Below are 18,234 nucleotides of genomic sequence, written 5' to 3'. Positions count from 1 at the left end.
AACTAACTAAGGTGAAAGGTGAAACCAGGCATGCATTGTCCCATCCTACTCAGTTTGTCACATATTGTAAATATGTAGGGTATTGTTATGAAAAAGACATGTTTTTCATGTCATAGTTCTTATTCTTTGCAGATTCAGTTGGTGTGTTTTTGTCATCTCTACAGTTTTAGAAAGAATGGAGGAGGATTTGTTTGATTTGTCTATCTAGAGGTAAGTGACAGACAGATGGGAGTTTGTGGCAACAGGATCCAGCAGAGATGATCTGTCAACCATGGCCCAATTAAGAAGTTGCATATCTGATGACAAGAAAAAGGCGGATGATGAATCACGTTTTTTTTTTCCCCCTACACTGAGCCAGGGAAATGTAGATGGAAATACTGACTGTGTCTGAGCTAACGCAGGAGTCTTCTATAGATGTTCTACAGTGATAAGTTTTAGATTGATGGCCACTGCACTAGCTGGTGTAAATTAAGTATCTGTCTTTAAAGTTAGATATAATTGAGTGGGGAATCGAAAATATTTTTGTAATCCTTTTTTATCCATCTCACACAAAACACAATTTCTGTAATTTCAGTAGTTTGTTCAGGATTGGGTTCTCTGCGTATTTGTAGCAGCTAGTTACCAGGTTTTATGGTGACTAAAAACCGAAGATTCTGACATGTAGCACTGAAGTGTCCAACTCTAAATCAGGTAAGCTTAAATAAAGCAATGTAGCCTTTAAGCTTCTGGCCTACTGATTCTTATTTTATTGTTCACATCTGTTAAGCTAATTTCTGCTCTAATGAAAGCACAAATGATTTATGTAAACATGGCATAAGACACCTTATGCTGTTGGATTTTTGGCTATGCCACAAAATCTGTGACAGCCTGGCTTAGCTGAAATGTTAAACTGAGAATGTCTAGGAAGGTATTACTAAAGTGTTATTTTTGAAGAGAGTACATTCTAACAGGAAGTGTATGCAACAGATGCAACAGTGTGATGTTTAGAGTAAAATGTTGCTGGATATTGTTTTTTTCATGTTCACAGATTCGAAAAACTGAGTTGAAAAGTTTCTAAATTAAATTTGTTTGTGGTTTACAAATGATGTCATAGTTATTGGTAGATTATTTCACTACTGCACAAATGCAAAATCTTACCAAATATATTTTTGTCTAGTTTCTAGTGAAAATATCTTGGCAAACTTGAAATAAGACAAAAGTAACTTACAAAGAACTTTTTAGCAAGATACAAAAGCTTGTTTTAAGTAAATAATTCCTTAATATTGATGAAAAAGTTCTACTTGCAATGGCAGATTATTTAACTTATAACAAGATATTTTTCCCACATTAGAAATTAATTTGTCTGCCAATAGAACAAATACTTTATACACACTAGAAACTAGACAAAAATGCAGATTAAATAAAGATTTTGTCTTTTTGCAGTGTAAAGTTAAGATCTGGTTCAAAATAGGGGTACGGACTGGTGGACAACCAATTTTTTAGCTGTAAATTAAGTTAAAAATTATATTTGTGTCAAAGAAAAAAATCACCTTTGTGTTTTTTTGTTTTTTCCAGGTATTTTGAGCTGAGCTCAGTTCTTAGTGGGTTTTTGTTGTATCTCTCTGTCACTGTTCTCCACTTCTGCAGCAACTCTGGCCTAAAATGGAATAGGATTCTTTGACAAACTTAAAGAAGAAAGATTTTAAATTATATACGCAAACAGGGAGGGAGAGCATCAGACCGTAGCAGAGGAAGAGAGAAACTATTGCCTGTGCCATGGTGAATAGCTGGCAGACTGCATTGGATTTGACATGAGGCTGGCTTTGAGATGTCCTCAGAGCCTTTGTCAATGAACAGATGAAGTTACAGTTTACCTCTTATAATACATGACATTGAAGAGCATTTCAGAAATCTTTTCTTTTAAAGCTCCCAGTAAGTCGTAAAAATGTGTTGAAGGATTTTCACTAGCGCAGCTATTTAGGGAACATTTTGAACTAAGCTTTTATTTTATGTTCTCCTCACATCAGTGCAAAGATGTTTATTACACTGTCTGAATAAAAAGTTAGGTGTTCATATGCAAGGAAGGATCTTTTTTCTGTCACATTTAAGCCAGCCACATCAAGCTAGGATGAAAATGTAAAGCTGTGTCAGTTTGTGTTCAGGATAATCTGGTCTGTGTGTTAGTTTAATGTGCTGTAGATCAGAGCTGGTTTTCCAGACGTTTCCCAGATTTGAAAAACGTGAGAAGCAGGCGTCTGTCTCTGGTGTTAGCTGTGAGAAGTAGCCGTCATGTCAGCGCCCTGTGCGGCTAGCTGGGGATCGGCCAAGTGATGCTCCATTTCTTCCAGCGGCTGTGGACAAGGCAGGACTTCCAGACCACATCCTTATGTCATGTAATGTTGTGGTGTAATTAGACGCAGACAATATAGTTGTAGTCTCATGTTGATGATGTTGGAATTGTTTGACGTAAGAGTTATAGATCTGAGAAACTGACACAAAAGAAGCAAAAGACAAGAAAAAAAAGGTAAGCACTTGGAGATCTGTAAAATTGTCATGGAGGATGCTGACAATGAAGAACCAAGGAGGAAACTAGGAGACTTAACAACTGGGAGAGTTTGCGTGGCATAAGGACTGCAGTTTGACTTATCAAGGCAATAGGGAGTAACAAGGGAAGAAGCAAATCTATAAAACTGAAGCAGGGTGGCTGATGCACTCAGAATGAAATCAGAGGGAACAAAGACGGCTCTACTAAAAGGTTAGATCAAAGGTTAGATCAAATGAAAAGAAGAATGAACAAAAAACCCAAAATAAAGGAATGAACTGATCTGTTAAAACCTAATGGGCAATAAAAAAAAACAGAACTCAAATACAAAAAGAAATGATAATCAAAAGCACAAACCTTCATGTTCATACTGACTGTAATGGTTTCTACTTAAGCATTCTCTGGTGGACTGTTGTTTCAAATTTGCCTCAAACCATTCTAAAATTCCTAAAAAGTGGTATGTTCAGTAAAGTAGTTGCAGACATGGTTCTTTCCTCTGCTCAGGTGTGTATTGAAAGACTTAATGCAACAGTGTAAATATATGTCTGGCTTATAATGAACACATTTCAATGTTATTATAGTCAAAGTTTCAGTTTCTGCTTTGGTAAAACTGTGGTAACGTGATTGCACGTTACTTTTCCTCATATGAACAGTAACGCGCAATCACTCCTTTGTCCCTGCAACTAGTTTCGGTTTTACCCTTGGACAGGGTAGTTGTATCTAATTGGTTGATATTGGTGTTGGCAGGAATTGATTAGGAATACATACTGTTAGCATTTTAGCTACTTCATATGCTACTGATGTTGTTTCAGCTCAATTTACCGAATTGCAAATTGGGCTGAAACAATTTAGACTTAAAGGTCTCACTTTTAGACCTTTAAGTGTATCCCTCTTATTTTTTATAGATTTTTTTTCTTTTTACTTGCTGTAACATTAATTTCCCTTTAGGAACACAAAGAAAGCTGAATCTTGATATGAACTGATTCTGAAATTTTGGTTGAGTGGAAAGCAACGCTGTAAGCCCGGCTCAGTGCAGCACATTTACCTACTCAAAGTGACTGACTGTGTCAACTGAACAGTGAAAAGATAATGGAAAGTAAGCTCATCTTACTGAGCTGCTGATGCATTTTTTAAAACTGCAGCTTAAATCATCCATCCATCCATTTTCTTCCGCTTATCCGGGGTCGGGTCGCGGGGTAGCAGCTTCAGAAGCTTAAATCAAACATATTAAAATTTAACCAAGTCATGAGTTTAGATGAGACTCTCATAATGTTGATTACTTCCCTCAAATAAGCCTACCTACTTCTTTTTACAAAAGTTTTTTTTTTTCCTCCACCGGCCCAGCTCTGGATTTGGGTCAAAAAAAAAAAAAAAAAAAAAAAGCAACAGTCTATGGTTTCTAGAGTAAATCCTTGTGATGAAGGAAAACCAAAGAACGATTGTTGAGTGAACACAATCAGCATGGAACCAGGTCATCACTGGAATCCATTTGCTGCAGGAATCCCCTCCCAGGAACACTAAACCAGATAGAAAATGTGTCCATGTGTTTAGTTTTACAACGACTGAAGTTGACTGTGAAAGCAACACTGGGACTTAATCAGTTTTTAGATGTTTCTTATAGAGATAGGGGTTCAACCTGCTGGACTGTGAGCTGGAAAGTGTAAAGTTTTGTTTTAAACTAAACTTAATAGAGGACTAATATTTTTTTACAAATGAGTGGAATCCATTTCAAGGAGAGATCCTAATTAAACCGTTTATTCCTCTCATTTAACTTTGTCATCTCTGCAAAATAAATAATGTTACCAACCAAAGTGGAGAATAGCAACACTTCAAACTACGGAGTTTTAACCAATACATGTTGAAGACATTTGAAATGATTTTTCTCTGAAACACAAATCCATTATAGATTAAAATGTGTTTGGAAGAAAAATAAGTAACAGCAGCCATCCTGAATATCAGCAAATCAATATTAACAACCTTACTTTTTATACTTTTTATTTATCCTTCTTGAGGTTGCTTAATCAATACAACATATTAAAATTCAGGCTAAATTCCTTTTGGTGTTTTATTTGTTGTTGTTGTGGTGGCTCCATTAATCTGTGCCCTTAAAATTTGAGCAAATACTAATCTGGCAATTATTCAAGCAAGTCCCAAGAAATAAAGGTAGAATTTTATATTTTCTGTCCAATTTAAGTGAGAAAAGGGAATATTTGTGTTTACATTGTGGACTCACCTAGCCCTTTGTGCTGCACTCAACATTTAAAAGCAAGCCAACATTATTGCTGTCCTTTACATATTTTTTTCCAACATCATCTAAAGAGTTACATAAACCGAAATTCAAAAGGCACAACATTTTTATCCAACAGACTTGAACTGATTCTTTTTTTTTTTTTTAAGTGTTTCAACCTTGTTCCAGCGTTTTCATGTTTTGGTACAGGTGAAGTGAACTCAAAACTGAAAATGAAGAAAAACATTTTACCATTACCAAGTCTGTCATTTTTTGTACCTTTAATCTCATCTTAGAAATAGTAAGGCAACGACACGGTGTTAAATAACCTCATAAGAACCTTTTAAAATATATACGCATTTAGGGTCGAATTGCTTTAGCCGACTTATTTCACAGCAACAAGTGTTCTGAAAGCAGTCCGTCTTACCGCAGGTTCTGTGGCAAAGTTGCTATTTTGGCACATTTGACAGAGTTTGCTTGAAGACCAGGTTTATCTTTTTCTCCTAGTTTCTCTGTGTCTCCTTTACATTTCCTCTCCATCTCGTTCAAACACTGCAATGCGCACTGATACGATTGGACCAGTAAAACATTCGCATGTTTCAACAGGCGGTGGTTGACTGTTGGACTGCAGCAGGACTTTTCTTTCTACAAAGATATGTCAAAAAGGAAAGGGGCTGTTGTCGATTGTGGCTGGACCAGCCCGGTGTTAGTAGTCTGATGATCTACTGGTTCAGTGGGCTGGTCTGACCCTGTAAATAAAAGACGTGTCGGGACTGTAGGCCCTTTGGGAAAAAGCCCCGTATGCCAGATGGCCAGACCGCCCATGATCGCAGGCACCTTTGGGAGTATAAAATCTTCTCCAGGTATTTTTCTGTGTCAGACTCTCTTTCCTCCCTTTTCCCAGAATGCATTCTGTGCAATACCGTCTACATCGTGCGGCTCTGCAATGCTTTTTTAAAGAAGTCTTCTGACCCAACAGACTTTTGTTTCAAGGACGTTGAGAGTAACCAGACTTTACTTTGCATGCAGCGCATTCTCTGAAAATTAGTCTCTAATCTCCTTCATTTCCAGACGTCTATGCTGCTGAACTCTTAAAATAAAAGTGCAGCACCAAATTCTCCTGGCTTGAACTGTTTCTAATTACTCAGTTAAAAAGTTTGTTTTCTCAAACTCTATTTTTCTGCAACACCTGTCGCCTTAAATTGTATTAAAACAACCTTCTTCTTTAGAACTAGTTTTCCTTTTCCTGCTTAGTCCTTACATTTTAGACTTATTTTATTTTTCCAAGAACACGCACATTGACAGGAGCAAAGCAAGCAGACGCGCACAAGTGTGAAAAGGGTTTAGACCTTTGCTGTTATTTGTCACTCAGGCTGTCTCGCAGGGTACAAAAGTGAAGTGGGACACAGTTGTTGGTGGAAGCAAGGTGATGTTAACTGCACTTGTCAACATGCTCCTTTGTGATTTTGTGCCCAATTTGAGTGGGTCAGTGGCTTGTGTGGGGAGAGCAAAGCATCAGGAAAGTCTTTGCTGTCATTTGTCAGTCAGACGGGCTTTGGAGGAAGCTTGCAGGCTCACACAAAAGGGTGGCAAACTGCCTTAGAAGAGGTTAATATTTATCCCCCTGGGATAACTGACACATCAGGTATCATTTTATTTAGCACCAGAAAAAGCTCACCGCAGAGACCTCAGGGGGACGGAAAATATTGCGCGCACACATTGAATTTAACATCTTTTGATTTGAAAGTTTGTTTAATTTAGAATATCAACGTGACATAAATAATTCACGTATTTCCAGAAAAGGCTTTTCTTCGTCTAACAGCAGACAGAATTTTAGTGTTGGACTGGAAATACTTGCATTTTATCTCATGCAGATGCAGGCAACTCCGTTGTTGGCAGCACACCAGCTGTACTCGCTTAGTTGTTTTTATAAAACCGTCCAATGCCTTGCAAAATTGCAAATTTTTAGATTATTTGTAAATAATTTTGATACTTGTGTCATTTCCCTTTCAATGCATAATTTATGTAATATATTGTAACACAAAAAAACTTGATAAAGCAATCCTCAACTTTGTAACATCACACAATATATAAGAAAAAGTCCAAAGGAAAACTTCTACAAGGGACTGCATCCTTACTGGGGAAAATAAGCATTTGATTGCCTGCTGATTTAAGTTAAGTGTTCTCACTTACAAATGAAAGATATATGGTGGTTTTATTTCGGTGTGAAAAGTAAGAGAATGACTAATCCAGGCAAAAATGCATTAAATGAAAGTGTTGGTAAAAATGGGAAGCACAACAGCTACACCCCTTTCATTGGTCATCAGGTTTTCAAACCGGGAAATTGACCTACTTTCCTTTACAAAAATCTAAAATCTAGGGGTGCAGAGATTGCAGTTTTCTGGCAAATTACTGATCTTTAAAAAGATTGACCTGTCGATACCAGTGTTTTTCTGTTTTTGTCTGAAATGTCTCTAAACATATTAAGAAAGGCCCTGATTTGGCAATAGCGGAGTGACTATTGCTAACTGCGAATGTGCAGACGTCACCTGGTGGTCTGTCAGTTAAACCTCTCTCTCAGCAGAGCAAAAGAGGACAGTGGTTGATTTGTAGATCTTTGCCCAGGTAGATCAGGTTGGTGGATAAAATCGGCTTCAGATTTCAGTATCAGCTGACAACCGATCTCCCAAAATTAAGGAAATCAGGGCCAGTTCGTCGACTGGCTGATTTATGGATGCATCCCTACTTAAATCTATTAGGGTTTTTGGCTGATGTTGCATGAAGCCCCAGCTCCCTCTGTATAGCCTAGTCCATGACCTTGATTTTTTTATTATTATTTTTATTACACTGTTATTATTGCAGTGTATTTCGAGTTATTTTCATGCTCAGACTCGTCCATGACACATTTTTTTTGTGTTCTTTCTCATCCTATATTTGACAGTGATGGAACATTTTAATGAGGTGAGGTCACCCTCTATACTAGAAGGAAAATAGCCTCAAATCATAATATTCCCACCTCTGTGCTCGACAGTGGGAACCGCATTCTCACTGTCGAGAACCCCATTCTCACTCAATCACTAATTTTCCTCCAAACACAGAGGGTTGGATTGATGTCAAAGCTTGAGTTTAGTCCTATGTGTCTACAGGCCTTCCTCCCAAGCCACCTCTGAATCGTTTCGATCGGTGACTGTCGTCCAACTGGCTTTGGCTCATTAACATGCTCCTCCTGTGTAACTCTTGGCTGATCTCTCGACTTTCTCGCGATCATTCTCACACGCAAAGACCTTGGGTGGAGCTCCAGAGGGCGACAGACGGTACTTTCATATTTCTGCCATTTCCGATTAAACGATCAGTACAACAGTTATCACCTTCTCACCAAGCTTCTAATTTGATGATATTGCAGAATACTCCAGCTTCGTGGAGATCCATCTTGTCTCTGACGTCCTTTGACAGCTCCTTGCTCTGCCATTATGGCGGCGAGGTTAATGATAAATTGATCGACTCGGATGCAACGAAACAAATTGGGTGGAGCCAGAATACTAGTTGTGTTCTAGGGGATGAAATACCAATTTTACTAAGTGGCATGCAATTGATGTGTTCCATGGATGGTGGTTGAATTTAAGAAAAATATATGGTTTTACATAAACCATAGCCTGTCATGGCTATAATAAATTATTTAAAGATGCTGTGTCGGACACATTAGAGGACTGGCTGTTTTTTTTTTTTATGTCAGTATTTTCCTAACTTATTTTCATAAACACACTTCAAATTCAGAGAAACAAGTTTTGGCTGTGCCACTTTGTGTGCTTTTAAAAAACTGTTTAGATATCACACATCTAAACAGTTTTTTTTTCTCCTCGAATTCAAATCATGTCACCCCACTGAAAACTGCTGTGCTTTCGGAGAAAAGGGCAAGAAAGAAACATCAGTGGTGGACATGCATTAATAGGTCTAACGTAAAAGTTGCAGCGGAGAGATGCAACTAGGACGTTTTTTATTTTTTTGATGTTCCTAATTAGTGCGTCCTTTCTGCCATTTTCCCAGATGTTTTTTTTTTTCATTTTCTGAGGAAGGTGACACCGTTCCTCATTTTCTCCGTAGTTTTCTGGTGTTGACATGAAGGATTTTATGAAAAATTACCACAGTCCCAAATTGTAGAGCTCCTAAAACACATTTCAGCTCTGATAGACATTGAGCCTAATGTGCATCTATGTACATCAGTGTGGATGTGTGGACATCTAAAAGTCATGGTGATAAGCACGTCTATGCCAGTTGTGTGTGCGTAACCTTGCAAACGGCATTCTTTCACCTAATAGGACAGTTTGCCAGTTAACCTCGCCATGATGGGGGAATCCATCATTATTTCAGCAACACTGAAGAGGACGTCTGCAAACTCACCAACTCTGTTGACCTTGCACACACCAAAGTCACACACAGACACTCACGCCCACACACACACACACACACAGATCCATTTATAGAGATGATATCAAAACATGTCCTATTTGGGTATTGCCTTGAGCTGCCTTTGCTATGCTAAATTTATAGTGATGTGTTTTTTTTTTTTTGTAACAAGTCTCTTGCTACAGCAAATAATTGCTTTTAGATACAGTACAAACCAAAAGTTTGGACACAACTTTCTCATTGAATTCAATAAGAAGGTGTGTCCAAACTTTTGGTCTGTACAGTATGTTGATGACTTTCAGTCTTTATTTTCTAAACTCCAAGTCAAAATAAATTAAGAAAATATGTGTTTGTATTTTTCATTTCCATATCAATTAGCATATTAATTAGTGCTGAAAATCTTTTCAAAATGAACCTTGATGTAACTGTAAATGTTTAGTTTGGTCTTTTTGGCAGTGTTCACACTAGGACTCTGAATGCTGACTATACCGTGCATGAATGTGTGTGTGCAATGTGGTTGTTTTGGATAATTGTGAGGCCAAAGTAAAGTTAGAGGGAGAACTCTGACTCCTGTTGGTCCATCTTTCCACAAACTGTTTGTAAAAGCAGTAAATAAGAGCCTTTACTGTACCTTTCCAGGAAAGCTGTGTTTTACATCAGTTATTCTGAGAAATAAGTTGTTTTCTACTTTTACTCTACCTCTTACATAATCTCAGGAGATTTATCTGGAGAATTATTTAAGCTATTTAATAATTATGGCTTTCCAAACAGTCACACTATATATATATATACACTGCTCAAAAAAATAAAGGGAACACTTAAACAACACAATATAACTCCAAGTAAATCAAACTTCTGTGAAATCAAACTGTCCACTTAGGAAGCAACACTGATTGACAATCAATTTCACCTGCTGTTGTGCAAATGGAATAGACAACAGGTGGAAATTATTGGCAATTAGCAAGACACACTCAATAAAGGAGTGGTTCTGCAGTTGGGACCACAGACCACGTCTCAGTACCTATGCTGTCTGGCTGATGTTTTGGTCAGTTTTGAATGTTGGTGGTGCTTTCACACTCGTGGTAGCATGAGACGGACTCCACAACCCACACAAGTGGCTCAGGTAGTGCACCTCATCCAGGATGGCACATCAATGCGAGCTGTGGCAAGAAGGTTTGCTGTGTCTGTCAGCGTAGTGTCCAGAGGCTGGAGGCGCTACCAGGAGACAGACCAATACACCAGGAGACGTGGAGGAGGCCGTAGGAGGGCAACAACCCAGCAGCAGGACCGCTACCTCCGCCTTTGTGCAAGAAGGAACAGGAGGAGCACTGCCAGAGCCCTGCAAAATGACCTCCAGCAGGCCACAAATGTGCATGTGTCTGCACAAACGGTTAGAAACCGACTCCATGAGGATGGTATGAGGGCCCGACGTCCACAGATGGGGGTTGTGCTCACAGCCCAACACCGTGCAGGACGCTTGGCAATTGCCAGAGAACACCAGGATTGGCAAATTCGCCACTGGCGCCTTGTGCTCTTCACAGATGAAAGCAGGTTCACACTGAGCACCTGTGACAGAGTCTGGAGACGCCGTGGAGAGCGGTCTGCTGCCTGCAACATCCTTCAGCATGACCGGTTTGGCAGTGGGTCAGTAATGGTGTGGGGAGGCATTTCTTTGGAGGGCCGCACAGCCCTCCATGTGCTCACCAGAGGTAGCCTGACTGCCATTAGGTACCGAGATGAGATCCTCAGACCCCTTGTGAGACCATATGCTGGTGCGGTTGGCCCTGGGTTCCTCTTAATGCAGGACAATGCTAGACCTCATGTGGCTGGAGTGTGTCAGCAGTTCCTGCAAGATGAAGGCATTGAAGCTATGGACTGGCCAGCCCGTTCCCCAGACCTGAATCCGATTGAGCACATCTGGGACATCATGTCTCGCTCCATCCACCAACGTCACGTTGCACCACAGACTGTCCAGGAGTTGGCAGATGTTTAGTCCAGGTCTGGGAGGAGATCCCTCAGGAGACCATCCGCCACCTCATCAGGAGCATGCCCAGGTGTTGTAGGGAGGTCATATATACACTCAACAAAAATATAAACACAACACTTTTTTCAGTATAAAAGATGATTTGGTTGCATTTCATTAGTTAGTGTTGGTATGGAAGCAGAATCCAAATAAAGAGGGATGTATTTATTATAATAAGTATTCAGAAACGATGAATGTCACCTGTAGATTTATCTGTTTAAAAGTGTTTTGTGTGATTATTACATGAAAATTTTAAAAAATTAAAAATCCCCCTGTTTTTTCTTCAAAACCTACATAACAATGACTAAGAAATAAAGCACCAGAAGTACAGTACACATTAGCCACACAAATTCAGGGACCAAGTGAACTAAATACTGACCAAAACAAATACATGCCAACACTTCCTTATTTGTTTGGCCTTGTTGACATTCTCATTGTTCTTTGTGCTTTTCACATTATACGTGACAACAACGTGAAACAGATGGAAAAAAAAATTAAACAAAGCGATGCTCAGTATGCGAGAGAGAATGTTGAAAGGAAGGCCGTCGTGTTCAGCTGGATTGAAGTTTGGACGACGAAGCAGTGAGGTGGAATAAAACCACCCGATTCATTTTGTTTCTACACTTCAGTGGGTTCTGGAGTGAGCCAGTCTGAGCCGGAGTCTGTCCTTACGTCCAGCTGTAGGGTTTCATCTTATGAGTGTATTTTCATTTTACAGTGAGTGGATTCATTTGAGAATCCCCAGGCCTGATGTGTAATTGCTTATTGAATAAGCTCCATGCTCCACTATATATTGTCAGAGTAATGGCTGTAGATGTAACAACACCAGAAAAGCTTCGTATTGATCAGACGCTGTCAGTTTGGTTTCCTCTATAAATGTGAATCTGTGTGTGGATAGCTGCACATTGTCTGGAATTTAGTTTGCCTAAATTGCTAAGAGAGTTTATTAGACGCACAGGTTTTCTTTACCCTGATAGGTTCCCAAAAGTTTAAATCAAATAAATCCAATATCAATTACTTGTGTATTGCCACCTTTGCTTGAATTTGGCAGGCACTGATTGGGAATTTATACATCACCTAAAGTAAAGAAGATCATATCTGAAAACCCAACATGGCACAAACTGTAAGAAGTGATGTCTTGTGCCACTGCAGGCCGTCTGTTTATTGATTTGCCAAGACCTGGCACTAAAAAAAAAAAAAAAAACTCATATTTTCTCTTGGCTGAGTGAAAATAGCTTGATGAAATGTTATTGTTGAACCAACTGCCTGATTTAATTTGAGACTCCAAAACACACTTTGCTGTAAAGTTATTCAAACTTTTCCTGTCTAGGTTAATAGGTACAGTTGACATTAAGTTAACCGAGCCTGTTTTTTTTGTTTTTTTTGCTGTACAGTTAATTAAATCACTGCATATTTTTAATCCATTTCTGGTGTGTTTTTTAAATCTTTTTTGCCTTTTGGGTTTATACATGGTCTATAAATTGTAGTAGAATTTCTTTACTTTTAACTTTTCAATTCTCAATTAAAAATTCATTTAATTTTTAATTGCTGTTTTGGCTGTTTTAATTCACAAGGGGCATTTATAATGATTTTCATATGTACAGTTGCATATATTTATGGTTTATTTATTTTGTTTGCTGTTGTAGAGCTTCAACTAAGGACTTATATCTACATTAATATTGGGTCAAAACTAAATACAGGAGGACCTGATTTACCTGGGTTTTATGTTTCCTTCTTTTTAGCTTAGCTTCGTCATGAAGGTTTAAACTGGAAGCTCAAATGTAACAGTTTATGGATTACTGCCATTCTGGCGGACCCCCAGAATGAACGTTTGAACGAAAATTAAAAAATAATTACTTTCCTATTTAACGTGACACCAATCATGATCCCTCCAAAAAGAATGTTATGCCAAATTCTTTCAATTTTCAGGTGATTGATTGAACAGTGCTCTGTGTAAGGCTTATCATTTGGAATAGTTTTGTAACCTAGCCTTGCTTTAAAGTACGCAAATTAATCTGTGACATGTTTAGTGTGCTGCTTGGTATTTATAATATACTGTATATGTAATGTTTTGGCAAATCTTTGAACCAATCGCACAACAACTGGATTTCTACTGGAGTTAATTAGTGGTATTAGATTAGAGGCTGGAAATTAGAAAACTAATTACTAATGCTACAGCTTGTAGATTTATTTTTTTTTTTTTGAGAAAAAAAACAGTAAATGTATTAAACCTCTGTATTCTTCCCCTGTACTATTTAAGGTGAAAGTTTGTCTTTGTAAAATGCAACTGTTATAATATGAAGAAATTGTATAATTGTAATATATATATATAGGTATTTGTTGTTTTTCACTGAATCTAATAAAACCCTGATAATTTCCTGGCACGTTGCACAACTGAAGGTCTCATCAATATTTGTGATTATAGAAAAAAGATGGGAACAAAGAAAGAGTCTGTAATTTGAATGCAAACTCCATTTGGAGGCAAACACATTCATTAGCAACTACCTTCACTTTCATTATACATTAATACAAAAAAAATGGCAGAGGCATCTCGCATCTGAAATGTTCATAATCACATTTTTATTTTAAAATGCTTTTTTCCCCCTCGGCCTTTAGGCTAACTTGGCATTAGAGCAGCCATTCCACATCCACTCTCACTATGCCTCCTCCTCTGTGACTTTGAGAAGCGCAGATCAGATATGGTACAGTAGCTGCCACCGTGTAAACGCCTCGACATTCATAATGCCCTACATGACTGTTTTAAAGGAATTTCATCTTACCGTGTAAGCCTGATCCCAACAATCTCTTGAGCATTCACTCGTGTGGAATCTGTAAAACGCTGCAGAACTGGTCACGAAGCGGCACAAAGCCGCTTTTATCCCACTGAGCAAACCAATATATTACAAATGCTGCTGTAAAGCATCTAACCTACATCTGTGCTTCAATAACTTTAGAGTTCAGTAACTGAAAGCAAGTTGTGTAGTCTGCTTCCTTTACTAGTTTAATGGGTTTTTTCCATCAGTGTGGTGATGCCTTTACCTGATAATATGAAACTTTATTATATATAAACTACAACATGACAAACTCCAAATGGATGAGACGAAATAAGTTTATTAGGGTTATCAATGCACTTTCAAACTAAGGTGCATTGACACTTTAGTTTTTTTAGGAGCATTTTTATTTAAATGCTCCTCTGCTACTATTTCTGCACATAACTTTGAAGTCTAAACGTTTGAGTCTAAACATAGACTGGTAAAGAAAACCAAGATTAATCTTTTTTATTACCATGTAGAAATGCAAAAAGTGTACATATGTAACAATTGTTTTTTATCTTAACCATGCCAATCTCTTTCTGTCTTTTTCAGGATGGCATGGGGAACCTGCGAGTTACCAAAGAAGGGATCCAACTGGAGGGGGTGTCCGAATTTTTGTTGCCCTTATACGTCAAAGAGATCCAGTCTCGAAGGGTGAGAGTTCATGTCGGTGTGCCTCTGCTTTGCCGTCTGAATTACTGCCTGTCTAACATGTTTCTCTGTGTGACTGCATGTTTTCCGGTCAGATGCATCAGTTATTGTCTGAACGTGTGTCCTTTGTCTGATCATTGAAGGAGTGTGTTCTCATGTCCATACTCTCTTTTGTTAAAACTGCTTTAATAATCATAAAGCTGATGTTTGTCACAATACCTTTCATTACTATGCATTGTTATAACACCTCCTTAGATCTATTCTGTATCCCCAATTATCATAACACTGAGAATTGTTGTTGGTCTAGGAAGCAAAGACGACATCCATAGCAAATGACTCTTTATTTCAGATAACTTCTGCAACAGTGTGTACATGTTCACAAGTGGTTTGCTGTATGTTTGTATTTCTGTGTTTTTATGCCATGTTTATGAGCTGGGAAATAACTTCACTGGTCCAATTAATCCATCCAATCATTCACTGCCTTTGCCAAATATTAGTTTTGAATGAATCACTTTTGTTGACTTTAAATTGGAGCAGGAAATTAGTGGCAAGATGAAGAATGAACGATATCATTCAACTCACAGACTAGATTTAACTTTGAAATTTATTTTTTACAATTTAAAGAACCCTGTAATAGAAACAAAAAAATGTCAGATCAGAAATTGCTTTCATGAACCAATCAGGCATAACATTATGATCTCTTAACAGTGCGTCTGCCCCCTCTGTTGTTGTCAAAGCAGCCTTAACCCACCCAAAGATAAGACTCCACTACACCCGTAAATGTGTGCTGTAGCACCAAGTAGCAGAAAATCTCTGAAGTCCTGTAAGTTGGGAGATGGGACCTTCATTAATCAGACTTGTTTGTCGGCTCATACTAAAGATGTAGGACTGGATTGAGAACCTGGAGGGAAACTCAACATCTTGAATGTGTTATGCTTCTTAAACCACTTTTGGACCATTTTTTGCTTGGTGGTGCATTTATCCTGCTGAAAGAGGCCAAAGCCATGGAAGGTGTACAAAGGTTGCAACAATGGTTAGGTAGGCGGTGCTTGTCAAAGTAACGTGAACCAATCGTTTTCCACCGGACGATTAGCTAAAACATCACACTGCCTCTGATGTCTTGCTGTTTTTTTTATACGGCGCCTTCTTCCATTGCTCAGTGCTCTGGTTCAGTTGGTCACGTCCTCATTATTGGCTCTGTTGTTGATGTCTGGTCTGCAATTATCCGACCCCTACGGCAACAGACTGCCATGCCCCGGGATAATCTGATACCCGTTGCATCAAGAACAGCAATAATCAGTTTGAGCTAAAGCAGCTCCTCTGTTGAATCAGACCAAATGGGTCAGCCTTTGCTCCCCACATGCATCAATGAGCCTTTCCTTAGCCCATTTGTTATGGATACTGACCGCCAAAGGCTCAAACATCCCACAAGAACTTCAGTTACGGAGCTGTTCTGACCCAGTTGTGTAGCAAACCCAGTCTCTTCCTGGTCAGACTTTCCTCCTTACTCTTCCTCATTTTATCTGCTTGTCACACGTCAACATTGAAGAGAAAACGTTCACTTGCAGGTAGGCCTGCCACAATAACAAATTTTGCTAAGCGATTAATTGTCTCAAAAATTATTGCGATAAACGATAATATTGTTTGAAGACCTTTGTACACTGACTTAATGGAAATGATGTAATAATGCATGTGATTTCCTGCCAAAGTTAGATACACTTTATTTTCAAAAGAACACCTAACACTGGAGTTGCTAAACAAAATAACCAAAACAACCAAAAACAAAAATAAAATGGATTCTCAGTCTCCATTAATAAAAAAATTACTTGAATAAAACCTTAACAACATAAAGCAAAAGTGGAAATAAATACTGCATTCAACCAAAAGAGTGCAGATTATAAAGTCTGTATATTATGTTGCCCTTCAGTAATAATTAGATTTAAATAGAGAAAATGGGCACATCGACTACCTGATGCAATAATTCACACTACATGATTTTTTGCCCAGATTTTCCCCTTACGACAATCTTAGAACGTTGGTCGTTCTAAGATTGTCGCTTCCGATTTCATAACCGATCATCCTGTAGTGTGTGGTGTGTTACGGTAGATCGTTGTTGCCACTCCGATCCAAATCAGGGGTTTTCCCCAACTGTGAGCTTTAATGCAACCTGTTGAATGTGACAGATAGCCAATCAGAAAGCGTGGATTCTCCTCAGTGCTTTCTGAGGGGAAATTATGGAGGGGAATCCCAAACAACTGACACGGGGCAACCCGAAGTCCAGCGGACATTGGAGATGATATGTGGAAACAACATTAATGTTTATTCAACATTTCGTGCAAAGAATATAGAAATGACAAGGGGATTTGTAATTTCTACCGCAATTTTGCAACTGCGGTAGCAAAATTTCTGCCACAGTTGATAAACCCAGTAACTTTTCAGCTGTTCTTTGTTAACGTGACGTAAATAGGTTATAATGATTTTCATTCAGTCAGGACTTTACACTGACACTAGCCACATGCATTGCAGGTAGATTGTAGTAAAGCATTGATTAATACCTGGTTTTAAAATTAGTTCACTGAACTTGTAGCCATTATTTTGTGCCCATTGTTGGACACCACATGGCAGGAACGAACCCGATCGAACCGTTATACCAAGGATTTCTGTCGGCTAATGTGTGGTCTGTCAGGTTTTGAAAATGGGCCGACAATCTGCCGACAGCTCTAAGATGGTGTTGTGTGCGCTGGGCTTTTCACTAAGGAAATGAGGAAGGGAGGGTCAGTGGAGAGCAACGGAGTTGAGCCTTTTTTCATTCGGTGTCATTAACAGAAAGAGAAAAGGGCCGGAAGAGACGATAATGCCGATAATTAAAATGAGGTTGATAGTGGACAGGCCTACTTGCAGCTCAACTCTGCTCATTTTCTAACAGGTGCCATGACAGAGATAATCAGTGTTAGTCATTTTACCAGTCATAATTGCATTCCTGCATTTTTCTGCGTTTCCCAATTTACAGTTAAAGATTCTCTGGTGTCATCTGCTCTGTCTGTGAGCAGACAGTAGCTGATATACCAATTTACAACACAGCCCTCCTGCCCTATTTTGATTTAAACATAATACTATAACACACTTTAGAGAAGTCTTGCAGAAAAGATTAGTTTTCTGCCACAAAGTGCCACAAACTATAGCTACCTGGTCTGCTATTTAAAGATTTGAGAATAACATGCACACAGTTGATGAAAATTAATCTCGGACAGAAAGGGTGTAAAGAGAAATGTGCTTTAAACTGAATGAGTCTTAGTGGAGTTTTCAGATGAGGATGAAATGAAGAGTAAAGAGGCAGAAGTAGGCAGGGAACGCCTCAAGTCTGTGGTTGTTTCAAAGAAAGATATCTTGTTAAAACACTACCTATTAGTCTGTGTTTTGGCAAAACACTGTTGTGAGTAAGGTAGCAATGAACAACTGAAGAGTATTTAGTTATCTGAAAAGAACACACCATGGAGAAAAGTTAAAATGATTTGCAACTGGATTCACAACCTTGCTGTTGCGAGTAAATTGCATGGAGAGCTTAAAAAACACGTGAACAAAAGAGAAATGTCAT

General features: G+C 38.6%; 1 protein-coding gene across 3 annotated transcripts in view; it reads left to right on the top strand.

Annotated features, from left to right (window-relative positions):
• Positions 1 to 18,234, top strand: part of sgcz (sarcoglycan zeta) — a 342,032-nt gene that overhangs the window by 218,198 nt on the left and 105,600 nt on the right. For all 3 annotated transcript variants that reach the window (XM_005807872.2, XM_023334551.1, XM_023334552.1), the window contains exon 3: positions 14,541 to 14,642. In XM_005807872.2, coding sequence (XP_005807929.2) covers positions 14,541 to 14,642 — 102 coding nt within the window. The remainder of the gene's footprint in view (positions 1 to 14,540; positions 14,643 to 18,234) is intronic.

Source organism: Xiphophorus maculatus, chromosome 5, assembly GCF_002775205.1.
Source record: "Xiphophorus maculatus strain JP 163 A chromosome 5, X_maculatus-5.0-male, whole genome shotgun sequence".
NCBI classification, from domain to species: domain Eukaryota; kingdom Metazoa; phylum Chordata; class Actinopteri; order Cyprinodontiformes; family Poeciliidae; genus Xiphophorus; species Xiphophorus maculatus.
Note: the sequence above shows the minus strand (reverse complement) of the source record. Positions and strands in the feature narration are given on the sequence as shown.